Genomic DNA, 12,330 nt, shown 5'->3' with positions numbered 1-12,330 from the left:
AGTCCCAAACCCAGGGCTCCATCGGCTTCCCCGTCTTTCTCCCTGGCTAAGGTCCTGTATTTTCTTTTGATGCCATACCCACCCCACCACGATACGTCGAGTCATCTGGGATGAGTGTCTGTCAGCCCGAGGGTTTCTGGGCACCTGGAAGGGTCCTGAGGAGACTCCTGAGGTGTGGAATATCAAAGGCGCTTTTCCTGAAGAAGAGCGTTGCAGCTTTGTTAGCCCACCGGAAGCTGTGCCTGTCTCTTCATTGAAGAGGCCGGGAGATCAGACTGCTACAGATCCACTCGGCTCTGGGGACGGACGTGTTGCAGAGCGTGAGGAAGATGCTTCTGCTAAGTCTGATATCTGGGCAGATGGATGGTGTGGTTGAGTGGGATTTAGAGGTTCAGTGCAGGCCTGTGATATGACCAGAGACATCTGCGCTCATAATTCCCTTGGGAAGGCTCCAGTGTGCCCTGCTCCTTCTGCGTAGAGGTTTCTAACAGTGTCCCGCCCATTCTTCTCCCCTTCCCCTGTATCTCCCCTGGGAACGGGCTACAAAGGCGGTGGGGCTCCGGTCTTCAGAAGTGTTCCTGTGGAACCCTGCTCCTGGTACTAATCACGCTCAGTGGGGGCCTGCTCCGGCTTCCGCTTCTCCACGCTGCTTCCTCTGAGTGCTCCTGTCCTCTCTCTGACGCTGCTTCCTGACCTTGACTCTGACCGGTCGCCGCGGGGCTTTCCTTTGTGCTTGATCTAACCATGTGGTGGAACGATGGAAACGGAACATGGTTCTGTCAAGCACCGCGGAAAGCACCGCGCTCTCCTGCAGCATGGCCCGCCGCCACCGCCGCCACCGCTGGACACCTCTTCTCTGCTCTGGAGCACCGCAGCCCAGCACCCGCCAGACCCGCCTGTCCCGGTCTAGCCTCACAAAGGGCAGGGGGGGGGGGGTGCGGGGGAGGGAACAGTCTCGAAGGAGTCCCAGAGCACCTCCACCTCCAGGTAGCAGATATGGGCTGAAACGGGTACGGAGAAGCTGACTGGGGACACGCTAAGATCTATATCCGCATCTCCTACCCCGGGTGAAGTCGTCATCCCCCAGAGCTACATTGGATGCCAGCCGAGGGGTAAAGTCCAGGTCAAAGCTCAGAAACCACTGTTTTTCTTTTAATCAGAGAGAACAGGTCCCCCAATGGCATATGCCCCATGGTTTCATGGCAGGGTCCCAGCGCAAGGTTTTTTCCCAAGCGGTAGCTAACCCAGAGGTCATACTGGTGTGACCCACTTTCTACCCACCATCTTTATCGGAAGTATTGGGGATGCATGTGAGCATGAGAATGGGTGAAAGTGGCATGAGTCTGAGACTTTGGATTTAACCTGTGGCTCCTTTTGAACCCAACCTCCACTCCTCATGAGTACCTTGGCCCTAGCCCTCCACACCCCCCCATGCAGCCTGAAGTCTAGTCCGTGTCCTTCACCTCCGAAGAACAGTTGACTTGGTGACCTAGGTGCTGGGCTCCTCACATGGTGCTAATTCCATGCCCCCAAGGGCTGTGCAGAAATCAGCTGTCTCTGACAATAAAGGGATGGTGGCACCTGCCATTCTGTTTGCTTCTTGGTAAATCCTTAGTGTAACTAGAAGATTGTTTTTGGTTCATTCTCCCTGAGGTCACCCCTCAGAGCCAGGGCCTCGCTGTTGCTGAGTACCAAAGAGTCCTGAGTGCCTCTCTGGGTGCTTTCCCCATACCTTGAGTGCTGACTATAGGTCAGGGATTGAACTCTTTCCATCATTACTTTTTTTTTTTTACAACAAGCTGATAAGGCCCATTGCACAGAAGCAGATAGATACCAAGTTAGAGAGGTTACCTGACTTGCCAGGGTCACATGGCTGCTCTCTCCAGCTATAATACGCCGCCTTCTCAGCTGTGGACAAACCCATTGCCTCGAATTATAAAAAGGAAAAGAATGATAGGATTGACTTGAATTGACAGGGAGTGGGAAAACTATGTTACCACTCCGTTTCCAGCTCGCTTCTGTTAATAGAGGAAAACGTGAGTAAGCAGGCGAGCAAGGAGCACGGTATTTAAGTGGCTCCCCTGTCCAGCGTAGACATGCCAAGATCCATTTGGTACAGAACAAACCCCCAAGCCTGGAGCAATTCCCTATCCTGAACAGGGAAGGCATTCTGGGTTCTCAGAGCTGTGCCTACCATGCCAGGGGCTGGGCCTCTGGTGTGGGTCTACGATGGCACCTTTCTGGGCACCTCCCTGGTTCTGCAGCAGCAGACTTGCAGGCGGGCAGTGCCCAGCCACAGGCCATGGGCCTTTCCCTCTGCTCTCAGGCAGATGGCTGCATCCATCATCGATCCTAATAGGAATAGGTTACGAGGACAGCTGTCTGCCCCACTGATCACCAAAGTCCTGGGAAAGCAGTGGACATCTTCCAGCCACGGGTGTCTAATCCCCTAGCCTCTGCCTGTGACCCCGTAACTGTATGCCTAGCCATGTTCTCTTGATTCCAGTCATTACTTATGACCCTTTGCTTGTCCACATGACTCTCTCTTCAAGCTGATGGACTGCGCCCCCCCCAACCCAGTTCCTCTTTCTGCTGCTTTCCTCCTTTCATCCTACCCCTCTTAGGGATATTGGAGGTAGAAGAGGAGAGTTCTGGACACGTGCACTGGCAGGGCTGTGGTCGTCAGATGACAACAAATAGGTGACTTTCATTCAACAAACGGGTTGCCCAGAGAATGATGCAAATCGAACTGCTAATGACAGGAGCCGTCCAGGGCCCAGCGCTGGCCTCAGCCTCCAGGGCCATCCAAAGAATGGGAGCTGTGGCTCCCTACCTGCCCCAGTCCCATGACCATACAAATGTCAAAGACGGTCTCTCCTGGGAAAGCACCATAGGGCAGGGATTTGTAATAAAACCACAGTGCTGTGGATTTCCACCCCCTCGACTATTAAAGCTTGTCTGTGATCATGTACCAAGTGTCGTTGTTCTGAGCTTCAAGCAGAAAGGAAGGAGGGCTTCAGGGGCAGGAGCTGGCGAGAGGCCTGATGACATCAGCTCTCCCATGACCGTCGTTTTGTTTTATGGCCCTTCTTCCAGTCCTCTGAGATCTCCGCTGTCTGAACTCGCCCCAGAGAGAAGCAGCCGCAGCCCGTTCAGTTTCTCCCCTCCTACTAAGTATTTCTGGCAGTGACAAATATGCACTGAGATTGAAATTGACTTTTAAAGCTCTGGAAAAGTTAAAAATACTTTTGGGTAGTTATGAGCATTAGGCATAACAAATGGCTCCGAGAAACCCTGGGTAGTTTGGGTAATGAAATATGAAGTACTGGGGGTGGCATTTCAGGCTGGCTCTGGCTGGGGAAGGAACTCTTTGGAATCTGGGCAAACGCCGTTATTAACATTTCTGGCTCCCACGCCTATAAAATACCACACTCCGACCCCCTCGTTATGACAAAGCAGGGCAATAACAAAAATAGCAGGGGGGAAATGTTGGAAAGAACATATTAGTCCATCGAATCTAATTGCAAAATCATTTCATTAAAATGGGTCAGCGGTTCCATCGCAGAGGTCCACCAGTTATAATCTAACTATACTACAGAGAGCGATTCCTGCTAACTACAGACGCTCTCACCTTGATTAAAATGAAAACGCATTTAATCGGCCGCAGTCCCCGGCCACAGCCCAGCCGGTGTACATCTTCAGGCTCACTCTGTTGAAGAACAAACCGTGCTCCCTCCTGTCTTCCAAAGGCAAAATTTGATCGGCGCTCAGGGTTCCTCTACTTTGTGAGGATTCCATTGTAGGTGCCTTCTAAAGGAAAAATATCATGCCTGCGTACGAAGTGTCCATCCATGCCATCACCATGTAGAGCCACCGGCAGGGAACAAGAGAGGATTGTCATTTAGCAGGGTTTGCAAAATGAAACTCACCCAGGACTCCGCACGCTGATGTGTCTGGAGGAAGATGGCCCAGGTCAGAGTTATTCGGTGGGATGGATGCTGGCAAGCCAAGGGCAAGAGATTTGCATAATGCATTGGATTAGGAAGCAGCCCAAAGAACTGCGGGGATACATGCACAGAGTGCACAGATTTCGCTCACACAAGCCTGGGGGTGGCAGTTGGGATGAAGGAAGGGGGTGGGGAACGGGCAAAGAGGGAAAGGAGACAGGTCCGATCCCATCTTCAGGAGAAGGTCTCACTTCAGAATCAGAGACCACCAAGTTCATCAGCTATCAGGAATTAGCATAAATTGATGAGGTGAGGGGGGAGAAGCCATGAGCGTGGAAGATGGCTGCTTCCTACCTCCCACTGCCCCCTGCAGGAAAGCGCTGTTCCGTCTCCCTCTGCCAAGTTGGACTCTATAATCAGTCCTAGAAAGACCGGGATGAAGGTTTTGTCAAAAATCCCGCACATTTGCAGGAAAGCACAGTATTGGTCACACAGGCCCTGGCATCTGCCTGCCTGGGTTCGTCCCTCTGTGGTGTACCAAGGGCCCCAGTCTTCTCATCTGTAAAATGGAGTCAGAATAATCTCAGAGTGTTACAAGGACTAAATGGGCTCCCCCATCTGAATTTTGAAGAATAGTGCCCGGCTCGTGCCCCATGCTCCGTAAAAGTCAGCTATGATCACTAACTACACGGATGTTTTAGTGGCCTCCGATAGGCCAAATGTTCTACTAGGTTCTGGAAAATAACAGTAATAGGATCACAAATGTCCATGCAGTTCTTTTCCCTTTCCCAGAGCCTCTCCACTGTCACGCTCTTCCTTGCATTTGCACAACCATCCCCACGAGGCAGGGGCAAGTCCAAGACCTCCATCTCCCACGTGGAGGGGCGGAGGCTAGTAAGTGCCAGAGCCTGGACAAGCCCACGACTGCTAAAGTTTCTGCACTGCTAGCGGCCCACACTGGCCCTACCGCGGATCAGATCACCAAGGTCCGCCTCAAGCCCTTAAGCAACCCTGTGATGTTCACGTTCTCCAAAACACTCTGGGCACATTCACATACAGGACAGCCGGAGTGCGAGCAGCGCCCTGCTTACACAACCGGACAAACGTGGACCAAGCCTGGGTTTTGTGCCTAGCACGGTGCTAATGAACCGTTGACCCCTGTCAGCTGGGAAAAACCAGGGCTTCCCCAGTGACCGCCGCTGAGCCTGCTGGTCTCACAAGGTGTGCCCGGGTGCCGAGGGATCATTTCTAATCAGTAAAGCAGCACCCCGGGCCTATCCTGAGACGTCACTTGCTGATCTTCTTGCTGTTACTGTGTGATCTCAGGAGAGATTTGATGGCAAAAATAAATAAATAAATAAATAGATCTTCATTCCAACCACTCTTAGCTCATCAGAACTGGCTTCTTTCACTGTAGTTAAACCAACCTTATTCTCAGAGATGGGACAAATCACTTGGACCCTCCCAAGAGTTGTGCTTGTCTTGACGGTTTTTAAGTGTGAATATATTGCTATTACTGATTTTAAAGAGGATCCTCAGGCAGGATTCCCACGCATTTAGGGCCCTGGGCTCCAACGTCCCAGGTCCGCAGCCCTCATTATTGTTCTCCCAGTGCTGAGACCTGGGGTCAGTGGTCGTTGACCTCCATATGCTGGGTCTCCTTTGTTATTTCATCAGCTGCTTGAGGAGAACTGAGTTTGTGACCCCCTTCCCTGACCTCGTCCCCACCCCCCCGACACAGCCCCCATCAAAATGCCATCAAAAATCTCTTCATTTGGGATTTTCATGAACGTTTAGAGGGTCCCCAAATGATGGGCATCAGAACTAAGTACTCTCCACCCCAAATTGTAGCCCAAATTCTGCACATGTGCACCTAGGAGCATTTCTCTGAGAACATAAATTTGCATCAGCTTCTCAAAGAGGTTCATGACCCACAAAAGCTTAAGAGCCCACAGAGCTTGAGCCTGGCTTCCCAGAGGACTCAATGAGGGACAAAGGCCAAATGGACAGTGGGAGGGTGGTCACAAATGAAGACAATGCTATGTCTATGCCTGGGACACCCCCCACCATCACTACCACGTGTCTCCCAATTGCACTACCCATAATCTCGGCCCAGGCCGGGCCCCCCGGGTGATCCTGACTGCCCTCTTTGGCCCCGCCCAGGCTCAGAGGATTACCGCAGCAGGTTCAGCAGTGAGTGCTTCATGGACCTCGTGTGCCCCGAGAAGTGCCGCTGCGAGGGTACCATCGTGGACTGCTCCAACCAGAAGCTGGCCCGCATCCCAAGCCACCTCCCCGAATACGTCACCGATCTGTAAGTACTACCTGGGCCGGAACTCCCTACACGGCCCCAAGCACCCTGTCACCCTAAGCCAGCCAGAGCCGCGTCTCTGGGAGGCAGCCCCCTCCCAGCTCAGTCCCGAGTGCTCCTTGGCCATCCTCCACATCCTCAGCAGAGGATGCACACCCAGGCACCCCCTACTGACCACTGCCTGAAACTGCTTCCTCGAAAGTAAAGACCATTAGTTCATTCTACAGACATTTTCTGAACACCCACTGTGAGCCAGGCACGGTGCTAGGCCCATCGGCTTCCACACTGCGCAAAGCAGACAGTCCCTCCAGGTCCTTAACGAAGTTTATCACATAACTGAAAGATGCTTGGTAAATAGTTGTCAAAGTTGAGAAGATGCTGGAACGATGAGGTGTATCTGAGCCTCCGGTTACTCTCGTAACTGGAAGGGTGTGCTCGTTTGTGCAGAAGCGGGAGAGCTAAAGAGCTACAGCGCGGTAGGGGTGAGGGCGTGGCACGTGCGGGATGGTCGGACCCACATCTGGCTCCCGTTATCTTCACCTTCTTCTGTCTGGGCAAGGTGCTTCTCAGACTTCAGTGTCCGATGCTTCACTGTAAAATGGGGGGAAGGTGCCTGCCTCCTAGGGGTTTAAGAAGATCAAGCAAGAGAATGCAAGCACGGAATTCACCTTGACTCCTGCAGGGAGTGAGCCCTGCATGGACGATGGCAGCCTTCCTGATCAGCGGTGCTCGTGCTAGCGTTCCCTTCCACCTGACACATCACAGAAGCACACGGCCAGGCACAGCCTCCTGGGCCCTCGTGCTGCTCTCCCTGAGTTTTCCCTGGCTCCACTGACCTTGGCTGAATGTGAGGGCCAGGTGGCTACTTAGGTCAAGCCATGGGGGAGCTGGGGAGGGTTCCATGGAGGGCGGCGGAGGGGACGCCCCCCCCCCCCCCCCGGCTAACCCACCACCTCGTCTGCTTGTTTCCCGTGTAGGCGACTGAACGACAATGAGATATCCGTTCTCGAGGCCACTGGTATCTTCAGGAAGCTGCCCAACCTGCGGAAAATGTAAGTCAGCCTCCAGCACCTGGCAGCAGCCTCCAGGCCTGGCCAGGGTCTGTGCTGCTGACTAGAGCAGAAGGCCAGGGCCCCGGTGACTCCCTCACCCTCTGCTCCAACCCCTCCCAGTCTCTTCCTGCCCCCGCTGCAGGCATGTATTTGGAAGCAGGACAGTAAGGCATAGCCATGCAGAGACAGACCCAAATGAAACTTCACTGTTTTGGGTTTTGTTTTGCTTTTTTAATAAAGATTTTACTTACTTGAGAGAGAAAGAGCAAGAAAAAGCAGGAGTGGTAAGAGGGGAAAGGGAGGAGGAGCAGAGGGAGGGGAGAAGCAGGCTCCAGGGAGCCCGATGAGGTGCTCGAGCCCAGGACCCTGAGACCATGACCCGAGTCATAAAAGCAGATGCTTAACTGACTGAGCCCCTGAGGCGCCCCAAAACTTCACTGCTTTTAAATTGCCATGTATTGTGCAGAGTGTCCATTCAGCACTAACCCCAATACTCAGTCCAGGCGCCCTTTGCTCGTCCTGATCCTCCACTTCCAGCTTCTACCCTAAGGGGTGGCAAGAGGAAGTCAGGTGAACCAGCAATGGGACCCAAGAGTCTAGGGGCCAATGCACTTAGGACTTTTCACAAGGTGACAAATGTCCTGTTTTTAGATGGTTTCTAGAGGCATCAGGGAGGCACACTGGAGCAGAAGTGCTAGCCGTCTTGCACATGGGGCTTCAGCCCAAGTGTCCTTGGCCCTGACCTGAGCCTGACCTCAGGCAGAGGGCCTACATGCTTGCATTGGCTTCTCCAGTGCCAGAGTTGCCCATCCACATAACCCTCTCTCTGCCTCCGAGTTTGGGCCAAACAAGAATCCTGTGGCTGAGCTAAGGGAGCATTTGTCCCGGGCCAGAGGCCACATTCCCTGCCTCATGCACATCATCTCATGTCATCCTTGTACACCTGCCCAGTGCTGGCCTCACATTGCCCTTTGTATGGGGGATGTAGCTGGCAGGGCTTCTTTAAAACCACATGCCAATAAACGCCGGGGCTGGCACTCACACTGGGGTTCATCCGTAATCACAGCAGTGTCCAGTGAGGCTTGCTTCCGCTCATCTTCCCTTCCCAGGGATCCTCGTGGAGGTACCCGTGCAAGCTCTCTACCCTCTGATTCCCTTCTCCTCGGCCCCTCTCCCTGTTCCCACCCCAGATTCCACACCTCCTGGCCCCAGCATTGGGTTTGCCTCTGGAACAAAGGAAATACAAATCAAGCCTCATCATTCACAAATCCCATAGTTGCTAATTCACTTACTCGCTGAAACTTCTTTGTCATCTCAGAATCAATAGTCATGGTGCTTTTGTGCTCATTTGTAGACATGGACAAAACAGTGGGGAGTTTGAGTTGTCCTGCATGCCTGTTCTCAGCTGATACCGAACAAGGCCGTGCTCTGATTTCTTGTTTCAGCTCTCAGACTGTAAACTAGTGTGCTTTTCACAGCATATTTGGTGCAACATCTTTTTGCATGTTTATGCGTTTTTGTTGATGATTTGGACACATACTGCGGCATCTAGCCTTCCAAAGCATAGGAAGGTCGTGATCGACCTCGTGGAGAAAACACGTGCATTACTTAGCTTTGTTCAGACACAAGGACTGGTGCTATGGGCCGTGAGCGCAATGTCAGTAAATCAGCCACATGTATAAAATAAGATGTCGACAAGCAGAAGCACCTGTCAGGCAAGGTTATGTACTGATCAGCGGATGACAGTGTTGTGAGCAGAGGCTCACAGGAACATAACCTTGCATTTCTCCTAGGAGCTGTGGTTTGGCATTCCCTAATTCAGTTTTCCCAGGACTTTTCAGACTATAACTACGTGAATAATGAGAACTGATGATAAACCTTTTTCATGTGCTCTACTCTTCGACCCGTCAGCCTCCTGCAGACCAGAAGGAGAAAGGCCTTCCCCTGCCCTGTGCTGCACCTCCCTACCTCCCCGCCCACAGCCACCGCCTTTGCTGTGGCCTCAGTGATTGCTCTGCAACTGCGAGCAGGAGAGGAGCACTCTGAAGGCAAAGAGGAGAGAAGGACACATGTAGGTCCTGGTGAGGACTGTGGTTGTCTGTAGGGTCAAGCTTCGGAGGCCCAGCACAGATATCCTCCATCTCCTGCAAGGAAATGTCGTGTTTCATTCAAACCTGAGAAAGGTGTACTGTTTTAAACCTCAGCAGAGAAACTGCCCTGCCTAGAAGGCAGGTATTAAAATGAGTGAGGCTGCCCAAGTACACAACGATATAGTAAACAGGATGAAGTAGTCTTTGCTTCCTTGGAGAGACATTAACCTCCCGTGTGAGATGAGATTCACACACTTGGAATCTCTCTCTTGTCTTCCCCCTTGTGACATGGATGGGAGAATAGAGAACTATTTCTGTGCATCGATGCACACGAACACGATGCTCAGCGACCCCCAACTCCCAGCCTCAGCATCCAAGCCACAAGAGAGTGGTGGGGACTGCGGCAAAACACAGACCCGGTTCTCGCCGAAAGAAGCAAAGGTCGCTGCATTTGTCCCACTGTTTGCTGTGCTGGAACTCGAAGGTTTGGGCTGCCAGACATTCCCCGTAGCAGCCAGAAATCCAGGTGCAGGCCTAACCTGCATTTGTTCTGAGTTCAGCTTAATCTCCCTCCTGCTGTGTCACCCCAGGAATACCCTTAACCTTGCTGAGCCTTAGTTACAGTTGTGCATGGTAGAAAGAAATCTACCTTCCTTGTAAGTTATGATGAGGATCAGAAATAAGTGTGAAGAGGTTGTTGAAAGACGTGCCTCTGACCTTGGACCTGGGATGGTAAGGTGCAGGAAGACAGAGGAGTACATCTGGGTTGAGTGACCAGGGTGGCTAGCTATATATTTAAAACAGGAGTTGCAAGTTCAGATACTTCCAAGAGCCAGAGTGTAGCACAGATGTGGAAAGGAACTCGGTGCATGGCAATAATAATAGTAATAGAAATAGATAAACACTAACAGTTACGAGACGCTTCACTCCGTGCCAGACTATACTGATATTAATTCATGTAACTCTTCGCAAGAAAAACAAAAAAGCTTTGAGATTGTTTCATTTTACAAATAAGGAAGCTGAAACACAGAAAGTTAAATAACTTATCCAAGGTTAAAAGTCAAGCAGCGGAGCCAGGAGTGGTAACAGTGCCGATGGGCTGGGGAATGCGTGCAGTATCTGAAGGCAGTACTCCCGTGTGTGTGCACATGTGTGGGCATAAGTTCATATTCATTGCACTAGCCAACCAGGCAAGTGCCGAAGGAACAGATCTGGTCCCAAAGGCCACCGGCTGCAACCACGTATTTAAAATAACCTGATGGCAGCTCTTTTTGTTAAGTAAAAGGTCTTAACTGGGACCCGTCGCTGTCCCCACATCCCTATAGAGGTAGTGGGCCAGCTGGCTCAGAGTAAGGTTAAAGCCAAGTCTGCTGAGCTTCCTCAAGGACTGTGACGTGTCTTGTTGGAACAATGAGATCTCCAAGAATATCATGTGTACTAAGGGATGTCCTCCCTCCACCCTGCCAAAGAAAAAATATATAAGCCATTACCCAAAAGGATTATTGGGACGACTTTTTTCAAATGACGTCACATTCAGACTGTGGTCACGGCCTCTCAGGCAGACTTCTAGGTCAGTCCTTACACGGAAGGAGGATCTCAGCCACAGGCAGAAACCCGGCAGCCCTCTAGCCAAAATCAGGTACATGCAGGCACATTTGTTGGCAGTAGTTGTGTTTTTAGTAAGAATTTGTTGCCCACCTTTAAAAATCAGGAGTGTTCACGGGAAAAAAAAAAAAATCCAAATTTCTGGGATCTCTCAGAAAAGCAGAAGACCTAGCAGAACAGGGCCAAATGTCTCCAGCTGAGTTAAAATGAGGAGCAGCTGCCCCACTAAGTAAGGACAAGTGCTTTTTTGGTCACTGGGCTTGTGGACTGGCTATCCCCCTGGACCTGCTTCCTGCATTAAGTCACCAGCCTGGGCCCTATGGACATTTGAGCTTTCAACCCCAGCTTGAAATAGAATTTCCACCTTGGCCGGGGAGACGTTCATCAAAAGGGTAGACAGGATCTCCCTTGCCCTGACAGCATGCAGAGTGTGTGCTCCAGGATGACCCAGTATCCTCAGTTTCTAGAACAAAATCCACTTAGCTCTCTCCCTACTACCCTTTCTTCTGGGACTGGGCTTGAAACAGGATTACAGATGCCTCCCTGCTGCCAGAGTGCATGGGCTGTCTTACAAGCCATGGGCTAGAAGAGGCCCAGGCTTGCCTTCTCAAACTCGGGCTTTCCAGGGGAAGCCAGACAAATCCCCAGCCTGCAGGGGCCTCATTGTTTCTCAGGACAGCCAGCAGAGGCAGTGGGGACACACTGGGTTTATCAGGACACTGCCCTTCTGAACTTTCTCCTGAACCTACGTGGGAGTCTCCAAGGCTGGGCCCTTTCAATGTAAGATTCCATCCTCATCAGAGGCAAAGCCAAGATGAAACTGTATTCTTTCCGGTGTGTTCATAGATATGAAACTGAGGAAAGGCCACCAGCCCGAGTGGTCCTGGCTTCACATTTTGTGGTCCCTGGGATCTGGGTGTCTTCAGGAAGATAGTACTCTGAGAGTAAGATAGAATTCCTACAGAAGCCGGATGCTCTCGTTTTGTGTGTGGCGTGCTTGCCCCAAGCTGCCTGTAGTTTTGAGCAGCGCTTTGATGAATGGAGAGCCAGCCACAGCCTGGTCTTCTAGAAAATTCTATCCCCTCCCTTTTTGTTCTCCGTATGTTTTCCATTCTCCCAGCCTGAGGAAATCCAATTCACAAACCTTACAGTAATGTGATGTTAATTTTGCTCATTTGAAGAAACAGATGTCAGGAAATGGGAATGCTCCCCCTTCATGGTTGCTTTAACTCATCTTCATTGCCCGTCCTGTGGACTTTAATTCCCCACGGAGCCTAACTCTCTGGAGCAAAATCCTTCTCCTCCGGCGTTCGTATGAGTTACAG

The 12,330-nt window shown here is 51.6% G+C and overlaps 1 protein-coding gene across 1 annotated transcript in view; it reads left to right on the top strand.

Annotated features, from left to right (window-relative positions):
• SLIT3 (slit guidance ligand 3) overlaps nucleotides 1-12,330 on the top strand; it is a 589,205-nt gene that overhangs the window by 504,699 nt on the left and 72,176 nt on the right. Inside the window, exons 15-16 of the mRNA XM_059174255.1 lie at nucleotides 6,111-6,261; nucleotides 7,236-7,310. Of these exons, the coding sequence (XP_059030238.1) occupies nucleotides 6,111-6,261; nucleotides 7,236-7,310 (226 nt within the window). The remainder of the gene's footprint in view (nucleotides 1-6,110; nucleotides 6,262-7,235; nucleotides 7,311-12,330) is intronic.

Source organism: Mustela lutreola, chromosome 5, assembly GCF_030435805.1.
Source record: "Mustela lutreola isolate mMusLut2 chromosome 5, mMusLut2.pri, whole genome shotgun sequence".
In the NCBI taxonomy this organism is placed as follows: domain Eukaryota; kingdom Metazoa; phylum Chordata; class Mammalia; order Carnivora; family Mustelidae; genus Mustela; species Mustela lutreola.
The sequence above is the reverse complement of the archived record's forward strand: the minus strand, read 5'-3'. Positions and strand labels throughout refer to the sequence as shown.